This window comes from Oncorhynchus mykiss, chromosome 3 (genome assembly GCF_057628025.1).
Source record: "Oncorhynchus mykiss isolate SJ-2025 chromosome 3, ASM5762802v1, whole genome shotgun sequence".
NCBI classification, from domain to species: Eukaryota; Metazoa; Chordata; class Actinopteri; order Salmoniformes; family Salmonidae; genus Oncorhynchus; species Oncorhynchus mykiss.
The window spans coordinates 42,337,948-42,365,894 of NC_143024.1; the positions used below are offsets into that span (position 1 = coordinate 42,337,948).

The 27,947-nt window shown below is 41.7% G+C and overlaps 4 protein-coding genes and 1 long non-coding RNA gene across 14 annotated transcripts in view; 3 read left to right on the plus strand and 2 right to left on the minus strand.

The window, feature by feature from the left end:
- LOC149984548 (uncharacterized) overlaps positions 1-27,947 on the minus strand; it is a 257,558-nt gene that overhangs the window by 53,880 nt on the left and 175,731 nt on the right. The gene's annotated exons all lie outside the window — the stretch shown is intronic.
- Positions 202-26,514, minus strand: LOC110518189 (uncharacterized). 4 transcript variants are annotated; one of them, XM_090229300.1, is made up of 6 exons: positions 26,343-26,514; positions 1,794-1,871; positions 1,285-1,408; positions 1,149-1,200; positions 838-940; positions 202-750 (listed from the first exon to the last, which is right to left on the minus strand). In XM_090229300.1, the coding sequence occupies exons 1-6, from the start codon at positions 26,377-26,379 to the stop codon at positions 374-376; spliced, it is 771 nt and encodes a 256-aa protein (XP_090085426.1). In that variant the 5' UTR covers positions 26,380-26,514; the 3' UTR covers positions 202-373. The 4 variants fall into 4 exon arrangements, with proteins under 4 accessions (XP_090085426.1, XP_021451556.3, XP_021451558.3 ...); XM_021595881.3 differs by having other exon boundaries at positions 1,149-1,203; XM_021595883.3 differs by having other exon boundaries at positions 1,285-1,411.
- On the plus strand, positions 539-15,472 carry LOC110518162 (WD and tetratricopeptide repeats protein 1). Of its 7 annotated transcripts, none has more exons than XM_036973815.2 (17): positions 3,169-3,272; positions 3,440-3,534; positions 4,011-4,146; positions 4,339-4,422; positions 4,550-4,596; positions 4,698-4,809; positions 4,918-5,105; positions 5,892-6,074; positions 6,398-6,492; positions 6,729-6,844; positions 7,059-7,128; positions 7,526-7,619; positions 7,784-7,954; positions 8,195-8,430; positions 8,700-8,868; positions 12,678-12,870; positions 13,333-15,472. In XM_036973815.2, exons 3-17 carry the CDS (start codon positions 4,081-4,083, stop codon positions 13,534-13,536), a joined length of 2,028 nt encoding a protein of 675 aa, XP_036829710.2. In that variant the 5' UTR covers positions 3,169-3,272; positions 3,440-3,534; positions 4,011-4,080; the 3' UTR covers positions 13,537-15,472. The 7 variants fall into 7 exon arrangements, with proteins under 7 accessions (XP_036829711.2, XP_090085421.1, XP_021451539.2 ...); XM_090229296.1 differs by having other exon boundaries at positions 3,236-3,272; positions 4,305-4,422; XM_036973816.2 differs by lacking the exons at positions 3,169-3,272; positions 3,440-3,534 and adding an exon at positions 539-684.
- Positions 16,296-20,621, plus strand: LOC110518231 (transmembrane protein 222). The gene is made up of 6 exons (XM_021595901.3): positions 16,296-16,789; positions 17,050-17,134; positions 17,255-17,286; positions 17,407-17,503; positions 17,722-17,852; positions 19,304-20,621. Exons 1-6 carry the CDS (start codon positions 16,677-16,679, stop codon positions 19,389-19,391), a joined length of 546 nt encoding a protein of 181 aa, XP_021451576.1. The 5' UTR covers positions 16,296-16,676; the 3' UTR covers positions 19,392-20,621.
- On the plus strand, positions 20,735-23,948 carry LOC110518221 (trophoblast glycoprotein-like). The gene has a single exon (XM_090229298.1). The coding sequence runs from the start codon at positions 21,927-21,929 to the stop codon at positions 22,881-22,883; it is 957 nt and encodes a 318-aa protein (XP_090085424.1). The 5' UTR covers positions 20,735-21,926; the 3' UTR covers positions 22,884-23,948.

The window sequence follows — 27,947 nt, forward strand, 5'->3', positions numbered from 1 at the left end:
GATCTGATTATAATAGAATTGGTAGATTATGCAGTAGAATTATTGAACATAGAGCAAACCAACTTAATTTGTTGTCTTGAGACTCAAGTAAATTACAACAGAAGTCATTCATGTGTCTTTGCAGCATTGTGGGCCTGGGAAACAACATAAGAAACGCATATGAACATTTCAGAAAGTACAAAACAACTCGATGCATTTGGCTCTGTGAGTGAGTGATACGTTTTACTCCTCTTGTCTATTGGATTACACTTGTCATCCGTTTACATGAATCAGATTGGCATTTGAAGCATTTATCTCAAGTAAGCTTTTGGCGTAAAACATAGTAGAGTATTTAGCATTTGGAGGACATGTCAGTCACAGTGTTGACTTATTATCAGTCACTGCAGAACAGTAGTTCCGATTTCACAGTCCGGGATCTAGTCTTGTTCACTTTGGCATACAGTGGTGAACGTCTTGATGAGTTCGAGCAAACTTTGGTTTTGTTGACTTTGGCATAGACAGGGAACGGCATTTCCCCCTTTTCATCTTCCTCCTCCAGGTGGTTGCTGCAGTCTGCTGTATGTTGTTGAGAAGCCTTGTTGTCTGTAGTGGGCCATAGATTACAGACCTCTGTGGCCACAACATCGTACACTACGGACCCAGTGTAGCTGCTGTGTCGTCGGACACTGCTCTTCTCCAGCTCAGGTAAGGGAGGCAACTGCCTCAAAGCCTTCTTCACCGGCCTTGGGTTATCCTGCCCTGGGAAAGACCCTGCACAGAGTGAAACATAAAGAGTGAGCTGAGTGTGATGTGGGGAAACATGTCCAACTGCAAGTGTGATGAACAACTGACTCTGACCTCTGTGTTCTCTTTGGGACTGGGTTGACTTTCTTTTTGAGGATGCTGGTCCAATGATGTTCTTCCTTAGTTCTGAGGTCGTGACCTCAATTGAATCTGGAGGCTGCAATGAGCAATCATATAAGTACCAGCAGAGGGAGCCATTGGTTTCAGTTCAGTTTGATTATTCCATACATTTGAATTCCAGCTTTACATTAGGTTTTTATTTATTTACTATTTTCTGGAGCAGGACATCCACAAACAACAGCAAATGGTCATGTAAATGAATTGGTAAGGTGAATGGGACATTCCCAGTTATTTTGTACACTGACCCTTTCACCAGAGATCGGTCCCATTTCAGCCAATGACAACCTGGATGTCTTTCTACTAATGGAAAATGCAGACAGGATGTCAGCAATACCTAAAAAAAATGCTCATAAAGGGCCATAATACAGGAAGAAGTATTACCTTTTTGAACGGATCGCACATAATAACATTGATACTATGAGAAGCAGGAGAAGGGATAAAAGACACAGACTCCACTGCACTGGTGACAATAGTCTCCACACAATCTCCAGAACCATGGCATGGACTTCTTGACATGGACAGAAGAAGAAGAAAAAAATAAGTTTAATTTTATGGCACGACAAATCGATCATAGAATTAGAGGCAGAGGGTGCTGCCTGGGTGAAAACAGGTGTACAAACATTTGGAAGGTGGTCTTTGGATCATTCATGATCAAATGTTCATATTTGAAGAAATACCATGTCACTCTTCATTTTTGGTGCAAGTTAATGCCTTTATGATCTTGTCATGTCCACAAGCATAATTAAAACCACATACGTACGTGTTTTGGCTACTATGCATTATTCAGAGTGTGTAGAAGAAGCCTATGTGCCAAGCTTTGCCAAGGGTTAAATAACACATTCAGAATTTCCCTAAGAAAGAAGTTGAACATTCATAGAATGGGCGCTTACCCTTAGATGCCTGTCTCCAGCTTGTGAACTGAACACTTTGCCTGACCAAGACAGACCACCAGCTGTAATAAATAGAAGCTGCAAAGAAGTTTGGGGAAATCCATCACTACCTCTTTGGTTGTTATGTTAATTGCACAAGCAGCAAGGTTCGCCTGTGACTTCCACAAAGCCGAGTTCTTTGCTTCTCTATTTCAAAAAGTCAATACTCGAAAGCAGCTTCCTCTCCTCATCTGCACTGATCTGATATTATAATGTAGATACAACAGTGAGCACTAGTGAATGTCTACAGGTGCTTTCCACTTCGAGACAATTGTCCATTTATTTATATTTTTATACCACCTTTATTTAACCAGGTAGGCCAGTTGAGAACAAGTTCTCATTTACAACTGCGACCTGGCCAAGATAAAGCAAAGCAGCGCGACACAAACAGCACATAGTTACACATGGGATAAACAAACGTACAGTCAATAACCACTGGACCAGTCCATGCCACTGGACAAGTCTCACTGACATGCAGTAATATCATGATTGAGAGTAATGAAAGACCATGTACATATGTATCAGGATATATGTATCTATTATTTTATTAATTATTTCAGGATTCATTTATTATTAATTCATTATTTTGTCCCACAGGCCCCACTCCTTCATACATCTCACCAGGAAAACAGTGCTGAATGTCACTGGCGATCTCATATTAGGTTAATAAATCGAAAAATACAGACATGGAAAAAAGTATCCAATTTTCATACTTGAGTAAAAGTATACCTTAATAGAAAATCACTCAAGTAAAAAGTAAAAGTCACACAGTAAAATACTACTTGAGTAAAAGTCAGAGTATTTGGTTTTAAATATACTAAAGTATCAAAAGTAAATTCAGTTGCTAAAATATACTTAAGTTTCAAATAAATAATGTCAAAATCCTTATATTAATAAAAACAAGATGTACAATGTTCATGATTTCTTTAATTTATGGATAGACAGGGGCACTCAAACACTTAGACATAATTTAGAAATTAAGCATTTGTGTTTAGCAAGTCCACCAGATTCGAAGCAGTCGGGATAATCAAGGATGTTTTTCAGTCCTGCTAAGCATTTAAAATGTAACGTAAATGTATGGAGTAAAAATTATATAATTTTCTTTAGAAATGTAGTGAAGTAAAAGTTGTCAAAAATATAAATAGTAAAGTACAGATATCCCCCCAAAATACTTAAGTAGTACTTTAAAGTATGTTTTACTTAAATACTTTACACCACTGGAAAAAAATAAAAAACATTCTAAGGAACTTTGCAACTTTTTCATTTGTCTAATTGACCTGTCACTCAACAGCACAGTCGCGCAACGGAAGAAAAACAGCGGTGCAATTCACAGAGCGGTGTACTCATAATTCTCTTCCTAAAAGTAATATCCAAAGGCTAGTTCACGTCAGCTAGTTCACGTAAGGGTAGTGGGAGGGTTCAGTCAGTTGATAAACCCATGTAAGTAAGCAGTGACAGTCAACACTTGTACATTTTTACCAAAAATATTTCATATGAAGCGCTCTTGTTACAGTTTGACTTTCATTGGTAAGGAGTAGCTAAAGTGCTAGATAGAGAACTAGAGCATTGAGAATTCCCTGTTTTTTGACTAAATCATCTCACGTTAGCTCAGCTAGCTACTGTAGCTGAGCAGGCGCTGTCGTTATCTGGAAACTTGGGCAAAGATTGGGAACGATTTCGAGTTGAATGCCAGACGACACAGGTACAACGCTTTTTTTAGGGAATGTCAGAAATATCTGCGGTGACGGAGCTGTATGTCTGTCTTTTTGGGAGGCCAACCCAGCCTGCTGTCACTACGTATACGGCTTGTTATTATTGTTAGCTAGCATCCCAGCAGCTAATCCAGCTAGCTACGGTTAACGTTATTTGGCTAATGTAAACATCACCAGTCGCAATGGCTAGTATTAGGAAGGAATTGTGTGTACATGGTTATCTGAAGACCACCACTTGGCTAGCAGAGATATAACCGGTTGTTGTTCTAGTTAGCTAACAGTTATGTTTCAGTATTTAAACCTCAAACACTTGGGAACCCCTCTTCAATTTAGGTGTACATTACTCCAGTGTCCATTGACCGATGTACCTAGTAGAGAAACAAACATCTCTGTTTACATATTAATCCTATCTAAGTAAGCTTGTTCTTTGTGTGATGTCAGTTCAATTCTATTTCTCAAATTGCAGCCCATTCCTAGAGACTGCAGATGCCATCTGACCTTTGACCCTCGGACCCGGCACCTCTAGTCCGTGCTCTATGACTTGCTGTGAGGCCATGTCTGCTGTGAACATCACCAGAGACATCTTGCACAGGCAGATCAGGGTGGGTCCAACGCTTTAAGACAGTGTTTTTATGAAATACTGTACTCTTTTACCCAAACAAACTGCCCTTGCTAACAACCCTGAAATGCAATCTGCATTGCAATCTATTCAACAATGAACACTAGTATTCACCAAAAATGCTTTATTTATGTTGGACAGAGTGAGACAGGAGATTTTGCCTTAATGTCTGTAGGACAAGAGAGCATTGGGCTTCCAAAGGCAGTATCATGTCACAGACCCCTTCATCAATAGACTTGGACTGGAGGCAGAGTTGCAGGTGATTTGTGTGTGTGTGTGTGTGTGTGTGTGTGTGTGTGTGTGTGTGTGTGTGTGTGTGTGTTTCTGCGCACATACAGCATTAACGTCTTTGCCAATCTGACAGCCCGTATCTGTTGTGTCAACAGGGTCACACTGGGTGTGTGAACTGCCTGGAATGGAACGAACGGGGAGAGTAAGTCCTGAGCTGAAAGCAGGGTTCTATTTAATGACCGTATTTACCACTTCTACATTTTATGTTGGCCTATCTGTAATATTTATTCTTGTTCTATTCAGTCTGCTGGCATCGGGCTCAGATGACCAACATTGCATCATCTGGGACCCCTTCAAACACAAGAAGCTCACCACTATGCACACAGGGCATGCAGCAAACATCTTCTCTGTGAAGGTAAAAACAGAAACTGCTTGATGGGAAAGTCTATGTGTGGAGAAATGAAGCTTCTTTCTTATAGTTTCTTATTTTATCCTCTTGTTTTTCCCGTCCCCCCCCTTGCAGTTTCTCCCTCACTCAGGTGACCGTATCCTTGTGACGGGTGCAGCGGACACCAAGGTTCACGTGCATGACGTGTCTGTCAAGGAGACCATCCACATGTTCTCCGACCACACCAACCGCGTCAAGCGCATTGCTACAGCCCCCATGTGGCCTAACATCTTCTGGAGTGCTGCGGAGGACGGCATCATCAGGTCAGAGCCCCAGTAGCTAGCTAACCATTGGAGCATCCTTGTCGCATCCAAAGATGTTCATTGGTTAAGGTGACACTGCGTCAGATACATTGTCAGATGCATCATGTTATTTCTACTGGCTTGTAGTAGAATATCGAAGGTGAAAAGATGACGTGAAACAGTAAGGTTGGAATGGAAGTGTTATGCCATGAGCCCCTTTCTTACCTCAAGCTGTATTCCCTATCAGTTCCTTGGCTCTCCCAGGGACTTCTTCCCTGGGTCTCTGTGGCCACATGCCTCCAGCAGCACTTTCATCACACACCCTGGAGGTTATTGTATCTCTAGAGAATACCCTTTAACTACCCTTCGAAGCTCAGGTGTGCAGTGGGCATTGTGGACTACTGCAGATGCATGGTTGGCTTCAGGCGATGGTTCCCATAGCTCAGCTCAGCTCAGACCCAGGAAGTTAGTATCCTACTCTCACTATAGTACGTCACTGCCGCCACTGCTTATGACTCAAAGGGCCAATGTTTCAATAGTGGCTTGTGTTTTTGTTTTTTGACTAACACAACCAGTCGTCTACAACCTCAAAATATGGCTCCCACGTACAGAGTATAGTAGTTAGTTGTTTATTTTTGAGCAAGCTGGCTATGGACACAAACTGCAGTTTTAATTCAACCTTGCAATTAAACCTTGCCAAAAAGTCTAGTATTTGATTAGAATTCAAAACAATATTTTAAAGAGCTACGTTCTGACTCTCTGGAGATGATTGATGTCCTCATGATGTGCTTTCTTCTACTATTTTAGGCAATATGACCTGAGGGAGAGCAGTAAGCGTTCAGAAGTGCTCATCGACCTTACGGAATACTGTGGTCAGCTGGTGGAGGCCAAGTGTTTGGCTGTCAACCCGCAAAATAATAACTACCTAGCAGTGGGGGCCAACGGGCCCTTTGTACGCCTCTACGACATGCGCATGATCCACAACCACAGGTGTGTAGTAGTCGGGCTCGAATCCTAACTTGAAATCGCCGCTTGTGGCTCATGTTTCCATTGGCATCAATACATAATTTACCTGAAAGTCCAAGACATCTGAAGTTAGGATTTCGCTCTCACTGCTTGACTGTCAAATTTCAGTGTTTAATTGAATAGTTTTTAATTTTGTATCACATAAGGAATATGCACGACTGCTGGATAGAACGTCCAATATGTCTCCCTACTACTCTGGGCTATCATAAGTCATGCCAATGTTATTTTCTCAGCTTTGAGTGTTTTTGGTAATCATTTATGTTTCTCTCCTCCACTCCCATTCACAGGAAGTCTGCGAGTCAGAGCACATCGGCAGGAGTGCACACATTCTGCGACAGGCAGAAGCCCATCCCAGACGGAGCGGGGCAGTATTATGTCGCAGGTGTGTGATTGTATGGTTTGGCTTATTGCACAAAATGTATTAATAAGAAACAGCTGTGAACATCTTCTATGAAGCCCATACAGTATCTACAATGTATTATCAACAGTAAAAACACACATGGACAATGTGTGTTATAACGCAGTCATTTACAATATATGTAACTAAACTAGTGGGACAGGTAAGGTGATTCTGTATGCCTCTCACCCAACTTCTTCTCCTTGTTTCCGTTGCCTCAGGGCACCTGCCAGTGAAGCTCCCTGACTACAATAACCGCCTGAGGGTCCTAGTGGCCACCTATGTTACCTTCAGCCCCGACGGCACCGAGCTGCTAGTTAACATGGGAGGGGAACAGGTAAAGGCGGCTTTAGAAGTTAAACTCTTATTTTAGGTCAAACCTCCAGGTCAGCCCACTAGGCAAAAAAAAAAATCTCTTTCTCAGATTGTCAGGTTTGAATTCCAACAAGCATACTACTTTAACTCTCAAACCAAATCATTAAAGTTGATGATTACCTGTGGTTGGTTCAAAAGGGTAACTTTGCCAGGAATGTGTTTTCTCTTGTCTGCAGGTGTATCTATTTGACTTGACGTTCAAACAGAAGCCGTACACCTATCTGCTTCCCAAAAAGTGTCCAACAGGTATTATGATTATGGAAATCGCCCAAAGCTTACTACAGTATTTTGTCATTAAAATGACATTTACAGTATGTATTATTTATGACCAATGAGTTATATGGAGGAGTGTAGTTGCTTGCTAAAAGTCTGCCCATAGTTTATATACAGATTTGGGCATTAAGTATTGCAGCAGCAATGTACATCAACGTACATTGTCTACGTGACAAATGACTCTCTCAGAGGGTGACATCATCCACCGAGGTCATTATCAATCACTTGACAATAACCCATGTGATGAAATGCATTTTTTTTTTAAATGTTCCTGACAGTGCAGTTACATCCACTTTTCGGCAAACGTTCTTTACTGTGCTGCAGTACAACTTTGTAATGCCCAGAACTGTATGGGGTGATATCCCAACAGATGTTCAGAATGGAAAGACAACCAACGGTGTGTCAAATGGAATTCACTTGCCAGCCAGCCGACTTCGATTCGCAGAAAGCAAAGTCTTCTCTGGGTAACTTTTTTTTTTCTCATGTTTGATTTTAATCGTTCATTTTCACCCACATATTACATTTGGCAACAGCCTAGCCCCAGTGTATTTCTAGAAACACTACGCTATGGGGAGTGACATCCCTAGTTTCTCTCTCATCGTGTCGTCCTCTCATCTTTCTTCCCTAGTTCTGGTGAGCTGCCGCCTCACTTGGAGCGGATAAAGCAGCAGGCCAACGATGCGTTTGCGCGGCAGCAGTGGACTCAGGCCATCCAGTTCTACAGTCTGGGCATCCACGAGGCCAGCCACAACGCCATGCTGTACGGGAACCGCGCCGCCGCCTACATGAAGCGCAAGTGGTAGGCAGCTAGTTAACCCCTAGCCTCATTTACTCTCCTTCTGTGTTTCTCCTATTACAGAAAATGGTCATGTTCAGTAGGGCATACTGTAGCAAAATGTTTTGCAGCTAAAAAGAAAACATTGAAGTTCAGGTCCTTGTTTCATCGCATTTAAAACAGTTTACCACTATGCTGGTACACGTGTGTGTGACTGTGTGGTATATACGGTTGTGTGTGTGATGTGTTCTCTCTCTCCCCCAGGGACGGTGACCACTATGATGCTCTGAGGGATTGTCTGAAGGCCCTGTCCCTCAACCCTGGGCACCTGAAGGCCCACTTCCGGCTGGCGCGCTGCCTCTTTGAGCTGAAGTACGTGGCCGAGGCTCTGGAGTGCCTGGATGACTTCAAGGGCAAGTTCCCCGACCAAGCCCACAGCAGCGCCTGTGACGCCCTGGATAAGGATATCAAGGCCGCCCTCTTTTCCAAGATGGACTCTGGTGAGAAGGGTTTAATGGTGATGTTGGGTAATCGTCTGTTTCCCCCCCCAAAAATAAAGTGTGGTTTTTGGCTGACTTTTCCGTCACCTTTCCACGTTGACTTACAATGTGTTTTTTTTAACATGTTGATTAAATTTAAAATACCTTATATATTCCACAAGGGCGATTATGCAAATGAATACCGTGTTAATTAGTGTATGGATTTAATATAATTCAATGTTTAATTATTAATTTTTTTGCGTTTATTTCCATGTCATGTCTGTTTGTAGCTGAGGACAAAAAGGGCAACAGCTCAATCCGCTTCCACACGTTCAACAGGAAGGAGTCCATCCCGGAAGACGAGGTCGTCTTGAGAGAGCGCAGCTACGACTACAAACACCGCTACTGTGGTCATTGCAACACTACCACAGACATCAAGGAGGCCAACTTCTTTGGCAGGTCAGTGGAGCATTTTAGACACGGATATCTTATACATTCTAAAAACACTGTTAATATTAGTTGTTGACCTGTAAGGGGAAAGTAAAAAGCATGAGCTGACATACACATTTATTTTTTGTCGAGGTGCTGACTAAACGTATAGTCATCCCTGAAGAAGACAATGCATTCTGAAACGTTGGTTATGTTTCCCCGTTCCATTTTTGGGAGAGTACAGTGCGTTCGGGAAAGTATTCAGACGCCTTGACTTTTTCACATTTTGTTACGTTACAGCCTTATTCTAAAATGAATTAAATTGTTTGTTTTTTCAGCAATCTACACACAATACCCCATAATGACAAAGCAAAAACTGGTTTTTGGAAATGTTCTTGTTTCTCATGGTCTAAGGGCTTTAGATGCCTTTTGGCAAGCGGGCTGTCATGTGCCTTTTACTGAAGAGTGGCTTCCATCTGGCCAATCTACCATAAAGGCCTGATTGGTGGAGTGCTGCAGAGATGGTTGTCCTTCTGGAAGGTTCTCCCATCTCCACAGAGGAACTCTGGAGCTCTGTCAGAGTGACCATCGGGTTCTTGGTCACCTCCCTGACCAAGGCCCTTCTCCCCCGATTGCTCAGTTTGGCCGGGCGGCCAGCTCTAGGAAGAGTCTTGGTGGTTCCAAACTTCTTCCATTTAAGAACGATAGAGGGCGCTGTGTTCTTGGACCTTCAATGCTGCAGAATGTTTTGGTACCCTTCCCCAGATCTTTGCCTCGACACAATCCTTTCTCGGATCTCTACGGACAATTCCTTTGACTTCATGGCTTGGTTTTTGCTCTGACATGCACTGTCAACTGTGGGACCTTATATAGACGTGTGTGCCTTTCCAAATCATGTTCAATCAATTGAATGTACCACAGGTGTACTCCATGTTGTAGAAGCATCTAAATGATGATCAATGGAAACAGGATGCACCTAAGCTCAATTTCGAGTCTCATAGCAAAGGGTCTGAATACTTATGTAAATAAGGTATTTCGCTTTGTCTTTATGGGGTATTGTGTGTAGATTGAGGATTACTTATTTAATCCATTTTAGATTAAGGCTGTAACGTAACAAAATGTGGGAAAAGGAAAGGGGTCTGAATACTTTCGAATGCACTGTATATACACCACTGTTCAAAAGTTTGGGGTCACTTAGAAATGTCCTTGTTTTTGAAAGAAAGGCACTTTTTTTTGTCCATTTAAAATAACATAAAATTTATCAGAAATACAGTGTAGACATTAATGTTGAAAATGACTATTGTAGCTGGAAATGGCTGATTTTTTTTAATGGAATATCTACATAGGCGTATAGAGGCCCATTATCAGCAACCATCACTCCTGTTTTCCAATGGCACTTTGTGTTAGCTAATCCAAGTTTATCATTTTAAAAGGCGAATTGATCATTAGAAACCACGTTTGCAATTGTTAGCACAGCTGAAAAAAGTTGTGCTGATTAAAGAAGGAATAAAACTGGCCTTCTTTAGACTTGTTGAGTATCTGGAGAATCAGCATTTGTGGTTTTGATTACATGCTCAAAATGGCCAGAAACAATAACTTTCTTCTGAAACTGGCTCTAACTAGAATAGAAAGAGGAGTGGGAGGCCCCGGTGCATAACTGGGCAAGATGACAAGTACATTAGTGCCTAGTTTGAAAAATAGACGCCTCACAAGTCCTCAACTGGCAGCTTCATTAAATAGTACCCGCAAAACACCAGTCTCAACGTCAACAGTGAAGAGGTGACTCCGGGATGCTGGCCTTCTAGGCAGAGTCGCAAAGAAAAATCCATATCTCAGACTGGCCCATAAAAATATTTATTGGCCAGATGGGCAAAAGAACAGACACTGGACAGAGGAAGATTGGACAGAAGAATCTAAGTTTGAGCTGTTCGGATTACAAAGAAGAATATTCATGAGACGCAGAAAAATGAAAAGATGCTGGACTATGACAACAGGACTATGACCCAAACCGCAGCTCCAAACTATGCAAGAACGATTTAGGTAAGAAGCAGTCAGCTGGTATTCTGTCTATAATGGAGTGGCCTGCACAGTCACCGGATCTCAACCCTATTTGGCTGTTGTGGGAGCAGCTTGACCGTATGGTATGTAAGAAGTTCCCATCAAGCCAATCTAACTTGTGGGAGGTGCTTCAGGAAGCATGGGGTGAAATCTCTTCAGATTACCTCAACAAATTGATAACTAGAATGCCAAAGGTCTGCAAGGCTGTAACTACTGCAAATGGATTCTTTGACGAAAGCTCAATATGAAGAACACAATTATTTATAACCTTGTCACCGTCTTGACTATATTTCCTATTCATTTTGGAACTCATTTCATGTGTTTTTGTGTTTTTTTTTTTTTTAGATGTTTGAAGAAAAAACATGATGATATTCTATAGAAACGTTGGTGCCTCCTGAAGAACTTCATAAGGCATGAGCAGTTCATAAGGTGTCAAATTGGCGTAGTTGACATGAGAATGAAAGAATGCTCATGTACTACTTATGTTTTGATTATGAATGCGTTATGACGTCCTTATTTAAGTACCCTTCAAATGAAATGTTACGGAAATGTCTCTGCCACCTGTGTGCAGTATCAAACAAGGTCTAATAGTTGCTTCTCTCACTCTCATTCTGTCTGTCTCACAAAAATATAAACGCAACATGTAGAGTGTTGGTCCCATGTTTCATGAGCTGAAATGAAAGATCCCAGAAATGTTCCATACGCACAAAAAGCGTATTTCTCAACAACCAAAAATTGCACAAATGTATTTACATCCCTGAGTGAGCATTTCTCCTTTGCCAAGAAAGTCCATCCATCTGACCGGTGTGGCATATCAAGAAGCTGATTAAACCGCATGATCATTACACAAGTGCACCTTGTGCTGGGGGCAACAAAAGACCACTCTAAAATGTGAAGTTTTGTCAACCAACACAATGCCACAGATGTCAAAAGTTGAGGGAGCGTGCAATTAGCATGCTGACTGCAGGAATGTCCACCAGAGCTGTTGCCATAGAATTTAAATGTTCATTTCTCTACCATAAGCCACCTCCATTTTTTATAATTTGGCAGTACGTCCAACTGGCCTCACAACTGCAGACCATGTGTATGGTGTCATGTGGGCAAGCGGTTTGCTGATGTCAACGTTGTTAACAAAGTTCCCCATAGGGGCGGCAGGGTCATGGTATGGGCAGGCTTAAGCAACGGATAACGAATACAGTTGCATTTTATCTATGACAATTTGAATGCACAGATCTTGATGAGATCTTGAGGCTCATTGTCGTGCCATTCATCCGCCGCCATCACCTCATGTTTCAGCATGATAACGCACGGCCACACGTCGCAAGGATCTGTACACAATTACTGAAAATGTCCCAGTTCTTCCATGGCCTGCATACTCACCAGACATGTCACCCATTGAGCATGTTTGGGATGCTCTGGATCGACATGTACAACAGTGTTCAGCAACTTCTCAAAGCCATTGAAGAGGAGTGGGACAATATTCCACAGGCCACAATCAACAGCCTGATCAACTCCACATGAAGGAGATGTCGCGCTGCATGAGGTATCCGGTCACACCAGATACGGACTGGTTTTCTGATTCACACCCCTACTTAAAAAAAAAAAAAAAAGTTGTGACCAACAGATATGTATTCCCAGTCATTTGAAATCTATAGATTAGGGCCTAATGAATTTATTTCAATTGACTGATTTTCCTTATGTGAACTGTAACTCAGTAAAATCTTTTGAAATTGTTGCGTTTTATATTTTTGTTCAGTGTATATATAATCCCCCACCCACAGTAAAGGCCAGTACATTGTGAGCGGCTCCGACGACGGCTCCTTTTTCATCTGGGAGAAGGAGACTGCTAACCTGGTGCGGATCCTCCAGGGGGACGAGTCCATAGTCAACTGCCTGCAGCCTCACCCCAGTTACTGCTTCCTGGCTACCAGCGGCATCGACCCTGTGGTGCGGCTCTGGAACCCCAGGCCAGAGGTCATTAACAACATTATTCAAATGTCTTCATTTTCCCCACGAGCAGACTTCTTTTGTGTGGAATAGTAGGCTAGATACAGCAAGAAACAGGATGTAAAAACACACCTCAGCACCAAGGACACTATACATAGAGTTGATGCATTTTAAAAAGCAATCCATTCAATCACCGACATGATTGATTCTTTGATTTAATGTTTGATTGATGATTAAAACATGTTTACTGCCAATACATGCATTAAAAACTATCAAGGATTACGCAATAAATAAACAATTGTACATCTGATTATTGGATTGTCACAATTGAGGCTGCACTATGACCTATCCTTTCCTATGGCCTCCTTTGTAATAGTCAGATGTAAAAAAAAATAATAATAATAAAAAGTCTGACTTTACAAAACACCAGAAGTTAACCCTTTTTTTGAACCTTTCTTTCTCCCTATCCTTTTCCCCTCTGTCATCCAGACGGAGAGTGAGAGTGGGAACGGTCGCGTGGTGGAGGACATGGAGGGTGCCGCTGCAGCCAACCAGCGGCGTATGAATGCCGACCCCCTGGAGGTCATGCTGCTCAACATGGGCTACCGCATCACGGGCCTCAGTGGCCGCGGGCCAGAGGGCTCAGACGATGAGGACAGCTCAGATGGCCAGGTGCAGTGCCGGCCCAGCTAGACTAGCAGGTCCAACACCACATACAGTATGGAGGCAGCAGGATGCAAGGCACTCCTCCCCTACCCCCTCCCAAACCCTGAGGCTGTCTGTGTGTGTGTGTGTGTGTGTGTGTGTGTGTACGTCTGTGTGTGTGTGTCTGTGAGGAGGGGGAAAAAGCACCATAGATATTCAGTTTGTCAATGTTTCATTCGCCCCTCTAAAACGAATGCAACATCGAGTGAATGTCATGTCACAGCTCTGCACTATGCACTGCCCTCCTCCTCCACATCCCGAGGCAGGATTGGAGGAAACCAGTTTGGCGAGGGGATTCCACGGGGGTGACGACAATGACCTTTCACCCCTTTTAAGAACACCAACAACATCACCTCGGCCGCTCCCTCCGTTGCTCCAAGGCTGGAGGTATTGGGCCTATACGGTAAAGAAGAGAGTACTCCATCACTCCTTAATCTCTCACTATGAGCTAAGAATCAACCACTTCTAAACCCTTCCCAAGAGGAAGTGCGTTGGAGGGAAACACTACAAGCAGAAGCCCCAGGCCTCTGGTAGTGTAGCCTGCAGACGGCTCAGAGGTTAGAGGTCAAAGCGAGGCCCCAATAGTCAGTGTCCTCATTGGAGGATGAGACTTCAGGCCACAGGAAGTTGCTTTGTTTCACCTCTAGTGGGCTTTTCAATTGGAGTATAAGAGGTCACTCTCTGCCCCTCTCCAGCTCTGAATGTCTCTACCTAAAGTTTTTGATTTACAGTCCTTTTTTTAAAGTTGTTGGAATATTGGTCAACTGGAACAGAGCAGAAGAAGTCTTGACTTTAAGTGTTAACAAGTCTATTAGTGTTTCTCCAACTCAACTTAAATGTGTTGTTAGGATTGTGCACCTTGTTTCTTTTAAACTCGGTCTGGCAAAAAAAAAAAAGTTTCTCTTCATTTGTTCAAAGTTTTAAGAGTAAATAATGGCCAAGGATCCATGTTGCATTTGCTTTGTCTGTTGAGAAGTTCTTCTTGTCGCTCTATATGCCTATTTTATTGACAGGTATGCAAAATGTTTCCCTTTTACTTTTATTATGTAGGTTAAGACAAAGCTGTCAAACTGAAGCAGTAGCTCCGCACATTTTCTCCAACACTTAGACATTTGCTCCTCTGTCATTTGTTGATAATGATGTAGAGCCGGAAGGGTTGTGGGGTTTAGTTTAAGGGGTTTGATTTAATTGATAGTCAGGTGTTGATTGGTCAGAATCTGTCGAACTTTGTTGTACTAAGGTTGCAAAATTCTGGTAATTTCCACAAAATTCCCAGTTTTTATGAGATATCCCGGTTGGCAGATAACCAGGATCCGGATGGAATAAGCATGAAATCATGAATCTTCCAACCAGTATTTCTGGAAAACCAGGGAATTATGGGAAAGTGATGCCCTGAACAGAGAGAGGGAAAGTGATGAAGAGAGAAGGGTATTTCACTATCCTAGGGCAATACCACCAGTCCTAATATCACTCATGCATGGCATAGAGACAATTTCGTAGACGCAATCCATTTGGTGGCTTTAGGGGTTCAGGATCCCTATACAAGCACTTTCAGCTTTCCCCAGAACATTTTGGGGGAAAGAATGGAATAGGGATTGTTCCCTTCCTGTAGCTTTGGACCCAGCATGAGTCTTCTGCTGCAGTTGGAGTTTTACTTATGAGATTTTGTCTAAAGTTAACATTGTAAATGGCAAATTTAGACAATGAGCCTCTTGGTCCTCTAGCCGACCAGCAAACCACCAGCTCACTGATGACGTGGGTTCAAAGAAAACCTAAGGATGGAGTCCTCTAACACTAGGCTTCCATGTGTAATTTCTTTTGTTCAAAAATAATTTAAGAAATGTTTTGTTTATTTTTCTTTGGGAAAAATCCCACTACAAAGTTTGCTGCAAGAGAAAAATAAAAGAGGTCTAATGTTGTTGAACCACTTGTCTTGAGTTTGTTTCACTTCCGACGTGTATTTAACCAAGGTAATGATGATTTGGATTGTATTACTAATGTTTTCCACCTGCACACTGTTCCAGGTGCAGAAATAGGCTACACACAGGTCCACAACTACCCATTCCGCAGTGGTGTAAAGTACTTAATTAAAAATACTTTAAAGTACTAATTAAGTAGTTGTTTGGGTTATCTGTACTTTACTATTTTGCCAATTTTTACTTCACTACATTCATAAAAATTATGTACTTTTTACTCCAAACATTTTCCCTGATTCCCAAAACTAGTATTTTCATTTTGACAGGAAAATTGTCCAATTCACTTAAAGTGAGCATCTCTGGTCATCCCTACTGCCTCTGATCTGGCGGCCTCACTAAACACAAATGCTTAATTTGTAAATTATGTCTGAGTGTTGAAGTGTGCCCCTGGCTATCTGTCAATAAAAAAATAACATGGTTCTGTCTGGTTTGCTTAAAATAAGAAATTTTAAATGGTTTATACTTTTGATACTTAAGTACATTTTAGATATTCCATTGACTTTCAATACCTAAGTATATTTAAAACCAAATACTTTGACTTTTACTGAAGTAGTATTGTACTGGGTGACTTTCACTTGTCATTTTATATTAAGAAATATTTCCTTTTACTCAAGTATGACAAGATGCTGGGGACAATAAAAGGCCACTCTAAAATGTGCAGTTTTGTCACAACACAATGCCACAAATATCCAACATTTTAAGGGAGTGTGCAATTGGCATGCAGACAAAAGGAATATCCACCAGAGCTGTTGCCGTGGAATTGAATCTTCATTTCGCTACCATAAATGACCTCCAACGTCGTTTTAGAACATTTGGCAGGATGTCGAACCGGCCTCAACCGCAGACCACGTTTAACCATGCCAGCCCAGGACCACCACATTCGACAATAAGACATTGGACCTTTGAGAAGTGTTTTTTTGCAAAAAAGAAAAGCTATTTTCCCATTTTAATGGAAATCTAATTTACTTATATTTTGCCGAGAAATTATTTGATATTGATTTAAAAACGTCTGCATTTGGCATTTAATTAATATCCAGGCTGGCTTTGTGATATTTGGTGCGTGACTGCTTTGCATACGGCCTGGAACGCGGCCGCCATTTTTGAGCTGTGCGTTTTAGTAGCCATAGGCTACGTCAGAGTGCCAAATTACTGATGGCGCAGGAGGCGGACATAATGATTAATTATCACGACGGATTCGAAAAATTAGACCGGAAAAACAGCCGTTATCCTTATTGTATCGTTTGGACACCTATTCCAATACTGTCGTGAGTAGCCACTTTTCCGGTTGTTTTCTTTTGCTCTCACCATCTGAAATGGAGACACTATTTACGTGACAGATCATGTTGATAGCCTACATGACCATTGATGTTTATCACATCGTTTTAGCTTGCATTATAGCTAGTAAATTTCCAAATACTATGTGGGCTGGAATTAAAACGCCCATACCGTTAGATGCCTTATAATATACGCGCACTCTTTATTCCCAGGACCCCCCAATACAGTGCTGTACCTCTGTTTTGTTCAGGTGGTTGCTCCCCTTCATTGGTCACATGGGGATCTGTACTTCTGCAGGCGTGATAAGAGACTTCGCTGGATCGTACTTAGTGTCTGTGAGTATATGCAGATCATGCATTATGACAGTAGGCCTACAGCTTTATGTGCATAAGCCTAATATTATTGGACCATCTGTTTCGTGATAGTTCCTCAACATTTCCCATCTTTCCTTTCAGGAAGATAATATGGCCTTTGGAAGACCAACAAAGTAAGTTGGCTTTGTTCGTTCAATGCTTGGAGCTAGGCCTGGCGTATTGTGCTCAAAATTGACATGCAGGCATTGCGGTTATGTGGTAAGGTATCTGCAGCATTGCTTGTCTCTTAACAGGTACTGGAAGCTTGATGTTGATAAGGTGTGTGGCACTGGCTCAGCTGCCTGGGACAAAGCGGTGCACGATGCATCGGAGGAGTACAAATGCAGGCCGGTATGAACATCGACAGTGTCATAATAAGACAGACAGGAAGGTCTAGTAGTGGAATTATATTTCTTTCCTAGGTTCTAATGAACATCTTCAGGTAAGGCCTATTGCAAAGGGTAAATATGTACATGTTTTGTACAGTAATTGTAAAGGCCCATTGGAGTGATAGTGACAAAAATGCCTAGAGTTAGACTTGACTAGCCTTCTTCCTCTGTCTCTTGTAGCACAACCTCTGCTGTGATAACTGCCACTCCCACGTGGCCCGGGCCCTCAACCTCATGCGCTACGACAACAGAACGTCCTGGAACATGGTCAACCTATGCCTGCAGACTCTTATCCATGGCAGGCATGTCAGGTGAGATACCATGCAATCATGCAATGAAGAGGTACTCTACTTTATGTAACAGAGTATGCTCATTCCTGTCCTAACCAAGGCACGAACACAGAATCTTCTGTACAACAATACTTGCCACTCACAAAGCATCATTCTGACTGACCAATCACTCTGTGTGTGTGAGTTTCCTCTGGATCATTTGACTAACTGGTGTGGGGAGGACTAGAATCAGACATGCTGATGAAATGGGCAGAATCAAACTATGCAACACCGGTCTGTATTGCAAAACAGCATCACCGAGTCTGAACAAGCAAGCATGCACCTGGCAGCAGACAACGCTCTGCAGGAGGGACAGAGGAGCTCCAGACACGGGGAAACATATGCTGTTGAGAAACCCCCTCATTATTCTCCCCCGACCCACATAGGGAGCTGGCGTCACTGCTTTGTGCAGCCTGCACATTATCGTCCGAGGGCGCCACGTCCTTCAACAGTGGGGCAGCGTGTAATTCATCATTGCCAGATGTGGCCCCTGCATCACCACATCAACTCTCTGCTGGGGCTCCCACTGCTGGATCGGGGGGACAGGGGTGGAGGACAGGGTAGAGGACGGGGAGGGAGTGAGGGGAAGGGAGTGGGGTAAACCTCTGGGAGATAAGAGAGTTGGTGTGCCCTGTGTGTAATTTACACAGGCTTCGGGGAAATTGAACTGACTGCACATCCTTACCTGTCCCTGTATACTGCCCTACAAAAGGCAAAGGCGACCCTCAAGCATTTTTCCCGCCATAAAGTAAGGACTGTTTCATCACATTGAATGTTTATATCTAAATAAAAAAATATGACTGTGTAGATTCTACAATCTAAATGTGTTTATGCAACACTCTGTTTTTTCTGTTTGACTTTGAATGGTCATTTATTTGACTTAGGGGGTCATAGGTCAAATCAGGGGTCATGGTTGAATGCATAAAAAATTACTTCAGAAAAAGATACTACATCAGTGCATTATCACTTATCTACCTACAACATGTGTGTCTGGACAACAAATAAAAGTTTAAAGACATTTTTCTCAGTTTCACTGTTGCGTTGAGTTTCACTGCTCTTTGTATGGCAGAGTGGGTAACCACAGTCAAAACATGGTGGAACAAAGCCCAAGTGCAGTAACTTCAGTTACTGCTGATTTTACTTAGAAGTTTGCAGTAATTACAAAATCCAACTCAAACTTTCTATGAAACAGAACATAATTGGTCCAGGTCACTTTGTCACAAGATAAAACAGATACTACAAAGCCTGATTTCAGTCTTAACTCAATTTTGACCAAAAAAAAGTGTAGTTCCTGCGTTTTGCCTTTGTAGGGCAGTATAGATTACAAATGTCTTCGAGTATGTGTTTTTGACCAACGGCTGAAATGTGAAGATTTAATGACTGTCATTACTACTCTCACTGTGCTTTCTCTCTCTGTCTGTGTCCTTCCCTAGCTGTGTGTCATTCCTCAAGACCTGGCTGCCCTTCCTCATGCTGACTGGAGCCCTCGTCACCTTCATCCTAACACTCAACCTGCACTGACCACACAAGGGAGGGGGAGATGGAGGAGGGGAGAGATAATACAAGGGATTTTCCTGCTCAGTTGTAATCATGAAAGTGAATGAAGAAGAGGAATGTTCCGATGGGACACTTCTTTGTGCAGTACTAATATCCACACTCTCCGACATCCATCAGAAAGGTGTCTCATGAGGGCAGTTATGGCCAGCTGTTCTGGCTTGTTTTGAAGTACCTTTTACTCGATAACAGAAAGGAATGTCGTATAAATGAATGTTTGGCTTGGGATAGTCATAACCATAAATATAGAACTGATATAGCGTCTGCTAAATGACAATAATTTGAACGGAAATATATCGTCTATGGTCATAAATTCATACTGGTCTCTTACTGAACCCCATTTAACCAGTATAATAACAGCTCAACATCATTTTACTTTGTAATTGTTTACTGTATTTTATCAGACAGTATTTGTTCATGCAATACTGTAAGTTCTCTGAAACAACATGCTCAGGAATGTTAATATACTGTACAGTAGTACATAATCATGACCAAGCATTTGATAGAATTACAGTAATTATGGGCAATAGGCTATACCATATAGGCTAGTAAAGTTAAAACAAATTGTATTTGTCATGCTTCGTAAACAACAGGTGTAGACTAACAGTGAAATGCTTCCCATCAATGCAGAGAAAAATCAAATATATACATAATAGAAAGGTAATAATAAATACACAGTAACGCTAACCTTTCTATATATACATGGGGTAGCAGTACAGAGTCGATGTGCAGGGGTACGAGGTAATTGAGGTAGATATGTACATATAACTAGGAATAAAGTGACTAGGCAACAGGCTAGATAATAAACAGTTGTAGCAGCATATGTGATGAGGCAAAAAGGGTCAATGCAGATAGTTAACCAAATAACTACCCAGACTATTTATCTAAACTATTAAACAGTCTTATGGCTTGGGGGCAGAAGCTGTTCAGGGTCCTGTTGGTTCCAGACTTGATGCAGCGGTCCTACCGCTTGCCTTATGGTAGCAGAGAGAACAGTCTATGACTTGGATGGCTGGGGTCTTTAACTGCCTGTTATTGAGGGCGGCACGTAGCCTCGAGGTTAGAGCGTTGGGTTTCGAATACCGGATCCACAAGGTGAAAAACAAACACACTTGTGTGTAGCAGGACAAATATATGCACCGCCCAAATTATGTGTTATTTATTGGAACAAATATAAATAAATGTACATATTATGCATAGACGGCTTGTTCATTGTTTATAAACTGTTAAATCATATCACACAAAGACACCACAGAGGTCGACTTCTGTGTAGTATAATATTATTAGCGCCTGTGCCTTTAAAAGACGTTCACTGTTATTTCTCTCCTTGATTCTGCGCCGGTATTTAAACTCTAGCTAACAATTCGCCGGTCCTGTTGATCAGCAGATGAAACATCCCTCTCACTCAATGCAGACACAAACCATTGGGCTATCATGCGGCACCATCTAAAGAAAGGCTAACTAACACCTCATACCGGAATCTGAGTTTTTTTGTGCATGATAGGGCGTAATATGACTCACCATCACCTTCTGCATATTCTGGTATTTATCAGTTTATAACTTTTCTGTTGAGTTATGCATAATTTGGTGATTATTGTACTTTTTGGTGCGCTACTCTGTGCGCTCCACCAGTGCTTGGAATGCCCATCAGGCTGCGGATGCTTTGCTGACACGCGCACAGTGAAATGCGTCTCCAAGGACCTTCGCGCCATACCACAAGATATTCCAGGATACACAAGGAATGTGATCATCACAGGAAATAATATATTCAGAATTGGATCAGAGACGTTTCAAGAACTGAAAAATGTCACCACCATCATTTTGAGCAACAATGGGTGAGTAAATATTCTCATCAAAGATAATTGTTTTCTGAGGCATCACTACTGCGCTCTAGTGACTGCTTGTAGCAGGTCTGGCGTCAGCAAGCTGACTCTGGTCGCCAGTTCTACAGTGTTTCCGCCGACACATTGGTGCGGCTGGTTTCCGGCTTAAGTGAGCAGTGTGTCAAGAAGCAGTGCGTCTTGGCAGTGTCGTGTTTTGGAGGACGCATGGCTCTCGACCTTCGCCTCTCCTGAGTCCGTACGGGAGTTGCAGCGATGGGACAAGACTGTAACTACCAATTGGATATCACAAAATTGGGGAGAAAAAGCGGTAGAAAAAATATATATAAATAAAATAAAGGGTATTGTATTCTTGCCCTTGCAGAGATTAAAATTTTCAAAGATTGAGGCATTTGTATTTACTTGACTATAAATTTCTGAAGCTTTGAGTTAAGATTCTAAACTACAACAAAATTATTTTTCCATGTGCTCCTGAATGTCATCACACCAATTTATGAAATATTTAGATACCTCTATTTGAGCATGACAATAATTCCGCAAACATTACTTCTAAGTCCAATAATCGGTTTGGGGACTGTAAACATGGACCATCTGTCTTCCCAGGATCACAGAGGTTGCGTCCCACAGCTTCTCTACCCTTTCTTACCTGCGCTACCTGGACATGAGCTGCAACCATCTCGCTCTCATCCACCCTGAAGCCCTCAACATCCCAGGGAGTCCTCTAAAGGAGCTCAACCTCAGCCGCTCCCTGTATAACTACACCTCACTGACTGATCTCACCACCGCACTGCGCTGGGGAGGCCTAGGAGGGCTGCTCAGCCTAGACCTCTCTGGGAACTGCCTGGTCTTCCTACCCCCAGGGATGTTCTCCCACCTCCCCAGCCTGCAGCACCTCCTCCTGGGTAACAACTCCCTAGCATCAGTCTACAACGGCACCTTCTTTGGCCTGCGCCGCCTGGAGCTGCTCGACCTGACCCGCAACTCTTTCAGGGTGTTCGGAAGCGATGCTCTGGGGGAGCTGGAGAGGCTGGTGCAAGCCCCCCGCATCCTGCTGAGCCACAACCCCTATGTCTGCACATGTGAGATCCAAGACTTTGCCGTGTGGCTCAAGAGCTCCCGGGCTCAGGTGGGGGATGCAGAAGCCCTGACCTGCGCCTCACCCTGGGAGTTTCAGGACAGGCCCCTGCGGGCGCTCGGGGTCCAAGTTGTCGGATGCCATGCCTCTTCACCACCTCTGGTCGGAATCAGAGACGAGGTGGACAACCTCTCCCTGCAGACCTCCTATGTCCTCCTGGGTCTGGTGCTGGGCTTTGTGGGCATGGTCTTCCTCTTTGTGCTCTACCTCAACCGGCAAGGTATTAAAAAGTGGGTGGTGGAGACGCGAGATGCCTGCCATGACGTGTTGGAGGGGTATCAACACCGCTATGAGATCGACACTGACCCACGCCGGGAATACCTCTCAAAAGACGTCAGAGTCGAAGAGAAGCCACCGACAAACGGTAGTTTTGGACAAGCTCACTCAGATAACCGCTTATCACAGCTACCCACTGACACCTGTTTAGTTCAGATCTCCTCAGACACACAGGTCAAGCCAGGCTCCATCTCGGTGGATTTGTGATTCCACATTCCCTGGAATGGAACTGGACTGGAGTGAACTTGCATTCAGGGTTGGGTAGGTTACTTTCTAAAGGTAATCTGTTACAGTTTAGTTACCTGTCCAAAATTGTAATCAGTCATGTAACTTTTGGATTACCCAAACTCAGTAATGTAATCGGATTACTTTCCCCTTATTAGAAGTAGTCAAGAAAGGATCAACACACACGTGGTCTCTGACTTGTGGTCACACTCGCTCAGGTGGAACAAACTTAAACCTGTGCTTTTATCAATGCTGAATTAAATGTAATTGAGAAAACAGAAAACATCCTTTCTGAATTTGAAAGTAATCCAAGAAGTAATCATCTAGTTTTTTTTCTGTAATCTGATTACAATATTTGTTTGCTGGTAACATAACTGATTACAAGTACATTTAAAAAAAATCAGATGTCATATAATCCGTTTCTGCCCAACCCTGCTCACATTTGTGAGGGACTTATCTGTATCATGCATTTCTGTACAATGTGTTGAATATAATTACATCACTAATGTAAGCATAAAACTGCAGAACAGTTATGCTATTTAATGGAGAGCCTATTTTAAGTGTGAACTGCCGGGCTCGTTGTACCTGCATAGCCTTGATACCTCTTTTACTGTGGCCACATTTTTACTGACTTGCATAGATTGAACCAAGTTGCCATCTGTCTTTGGTGTTGTATGTATTATTTTATAATACTTTGTGGGTCTTATTGACATATCTAGATGGAAACAAAGCAATATTGCCTATCTGAAGGGTCTTGACTGCAAAACTAACCTTGAATGTCTACTCTTTTGGGAAGATTGAATGATTCCACACTGCACTAAGTCATCTTTTCGTCATTAACTGACTTTGTAAACAGACGTGACAGGGCAAGAAAGAAAGGGCACATATTTTCAGAGTGCAGAAGTGACATGGTATTGAAGTGATGAAGCAGGATCTCGTGTGGTGTATAAACTAATGTGCATAATTTACCCGTGTTAAGTAAGATAATTTAAATGAAACAATTGTAAAAACCCCTTTGTGCTGCTCAATAAACCATTTTTTCCTAAATGTTATCCAAATCATATTTGCAGTAAGTTTCCATTTACTCTTAAATTAACTTTACAAATCTACAGGAAACTCTTGGGAATGACACTTCTCCCGTTTCCCCCTTCTGTTACTAAGTGTAGTGCTGGGGGGGGGGGGGGGGGGTGATGATGATTAAGTGTGTCTGTAGGGGGAAAGTGGAACAAGATGAAGGATGCTAGACAGAGTTGCACCTGCTGGCTCTGCAGGCAGCGGTGCATCTCTCTATCCTGTGTGCGAGTTTATTTGCAGGACTTTCTACCTAATGATCGCTATTGATCAAAGCAGCACTGACAGTAGATATTCATCCCCACCACGTTGCAACTGGCTCTGGTCTGTGTGAGTTTATCTATTCAGTAAGCATATTTGAGTGATCTTATGATATCGCACTGAATGATGTCTGATATGTTGTTGTAGTAACGTAAAGTGCAAATCGTTTTATAGATTGATCTTTTTTTTTTAACGTTTTTTTATCTTCAATAACCCCAGCAAGGTCTTACATGCACTCTACTGAAGACAGTAAATGGGCTGGGATTCACCATGCACTGAGTAAGGTTAAAGCCAGTCCTCTGATTACATGCTCATGGAGCAGAAGAGGCAGCGCATTCCTCCCGGCTCACTCATTATTTGTTGGAAGAGAGGGGCATAACCTACAGAAAGTCAGCACAAAACAAAGGAGAGGAGATATAAGGTTCGTATGCTCGAAACAAACGTGACCTGGAAGCGTTTCAATGATTTTAAGTGACTGATGAGCCCATGTTTTGCTCTATGCTTTTTGAATTGAAAACAGAAATCTAACCCTAACCCTCTTTTTCAATGTGTACTTCGCTATTGACAAAGGACTTTGACGTTTGCCTCCGAAATGAAGTTTGTCAGTACTGTTATCTGGATGGGTGTTTTTTTATTTACAGATTTCTAGGCAGTTTGTGATACCCTGGTGCCCCCCTTGATCCTGAAGCAATGGGCCAGCACCCCTCCTATCAACATAGACACACAGCCAGCTCTGAGAAATATCTACAAACACTGGACAATGACACAGGCCACCATCGGATAAAGATCTCACCATACCATCAGAGATGCTTATACACCCAGGTTTGGAGCCATGTTTGGAGAACCTCTTACCCGACTAACTGAGCTTGGGAGTGGGGAGAGCGCAGGATCGAGCAAAACCCTTAGATATTGAGGGTCAGAATTTCAAGACCTTTTATACTAGATAGTATTTTATCCAGATTACCAATATGGGGCATCATTCATTCTGATTTGACATTTTTTTAATACGACTTTTGATAATAAAATATACTTTTTGTTTGCACTAAATTGTGTGCTAAATTTTAGGTTTTAAATGACTTCTAAAAAAACAGTTTGAGGCATTAGGATAGTATAAGGAAAACCTTCAATATAATAAAATAAAAAAGGAAATGAAATGAATAAAATGATTGAACGGTCTATTTCCATGTATAATCCTCATTATATCTATTTATTTATTTGTGTATTTTATTTTCTATTTCAGCATTTATTTTCCAATTGATCAGTCTAGGATATTTATTTATTTGTGTGTTGCTTCTTCTATTTATCTATCTCATTTCCACGTTTAATTATGTCTCGACTGATATGTATTTATTTAAAGTGACACTGGGTGTTCCATATCTCTGATGCTACTCATATCAGCAGATCTCTGGTCAGATACTTTGCAAATTGCGCCGACTACTGGATGATAAATGTCATATGAATAGATATCCGGCTGGTGGCCAACACACGGAGGAAACGGACGTGGAGCTTGAATACGAGGGTGGTGAAATAAAGGATGAGTGGACATAATGTGATCTTAATTACCTCCACTAACCGGTACCCCCTGTATATAGCCTCGCTATTGTTATTTTACTGCTGCTCTTTTGTTATTATATATAAATATATATATTTTTAACTTATCTATTTTTTACTTAACACTTATTTTTCTTAAAACTGCATTGTTGGTTAAGGGCTTGTAAGTAAGCATTTCACTGTTGTATTCGACACATGTGACTAATAAGATATTTTTTGAGACAGCAAATTGACAGCAAGAACATCATGATTTCAAACCTAGCTTACATGTGTAGACAATCCCGTGTCTTCAAATGTTGAAATCACTTGGAGCTGATTTCCTGGTGTTTTTACAGTCTTATGTTCAACAATGAAAAAATTCCACACACATTTTTGAAACTACAAATCCTTGCAAGCTCCTGCACGTCACTTCTAACTGACACCTTTGCTAACAGGTATTGTGTCAATTTATAACTTGCACAAGACAGTTCACAGAATTGTAAAATTTTTAAGAAATGTTGCCAATTTATTATTTACTACATTTAGCTAACATTAGATAGTTCATCCAGAGATTCTTACCTTTGCCTTGATTCGGCAGTCTCGTCCAGATCATCATGGCATTTGTAGTTTATGGTAGCCACATTAGAAGCTAATTAGCATTTCATTTTGGGGAGGTAAATACAGGCGAATATATTGATCAAAGTAACCTTGTCCTAGAGAGATTTACACAGTTATCAAAACTTCACACCATGGTTAACCTACACAGCCCATTTTAAGTGTTAATAAAATCCCCTATGGGAATAATTAACGGTGGAAAAACAATTGAAATATTTCCCTGTTTGACCGCTAGGTCTATGGGTATTATGACTCATACTGTGGACTTCACCTCATTAGCGCAAAGACTACAGTATGAAGATAGGCTAAAACTGCTTCTCTAATAGAAATCCCTGATCACACTTGTAGGCGATGTTGGCTAGCTAAACTCATGCATAGAATCACATCATCAGGTCTATACTGTCGTCTGGCACCAAACTGCGCATGTGCAAGTCGTCAAAAATCAAAGACACTCCTTCGATATAAAGTAGTTTTTGACAAAAATGACAACGTGTCAGTTTTCCACTTTCACGAGGTTGGAGTAATAACATGTCCAACTACTACAGACGTTGGCTCAAATCTAGTTTGTGCCATTAGATTTCAATAAAATTAACAACTAAGGAAGAATGTTTCACTTCTCTCATTGACTTCACAATGTTGCACCTCTGGGTTTAGAAACTCCGTGATGAACATCGTGGCAACAAAACTAGCCGGAGACGATCCACATTTAGACTTCCGGTTTTCTGGTTTTGCCTTCAAAATAACAGTCCATGGTAAAAAGCTATGTGTATGATACGAAATCAATATTTTTTGCAGCTTTGCATAGTGCATAATGTAAAATTATAACTACATGGAGGAAAATATAAACTAAAGAGAATTACTACTTTATATAAGATAAAGAAAACTATAAGGTGGAGCACATTTAGAAATGGTTGGAGCTTAAGTAAATTAATAGAAAGAACATAATAATAGCCTACTAGTAAATACATCTACAATTACAATTTTAAAAATACCATTATTTTTATAGTATTATTCTAGTTTATTTACTGGTAATATTGTTGAAGAATGCAATTTTAAAATGTGATGTTTAAGAAAAGTAACAGTATTTTCTTTTGTATTGTACAAACAAATTGCAATGTACAGAACAAACTATTGATTGGTCCAGTCTACTTACCAAGTAAAGTCCCTAGAATACAAATCAGATGAGTTTGAACAAACAGGTAGGTTATAGGAAGTGTTGCTGGACTTTTACTATGGTCAGCTTAAAATGGTGTGCCTGGACACTTTATGGTACATATAAAGCACTGTAAAGGAAAAACCATTATTTGTGCCGGTGTAAAAGTGAGTACGGGAGTACTCGGTAGGGTCTGTAGAATCTATATATGGTGTTATTTCATGAGCCTCTGAATAATACGGTTAATGACCTTTTACTCCACCCTTTCCATTGGCCACAATGCGAATCACTGTATATGGAATACATATTGGCCTATAGAGCAAAAACTATTATTGGTGCCACAGGAAAGGTACTGTAGGAAATAATCAGTAGGGTCTGTTGAAAGTATATACAGTTGAAGTCGGAAGTTTACATAC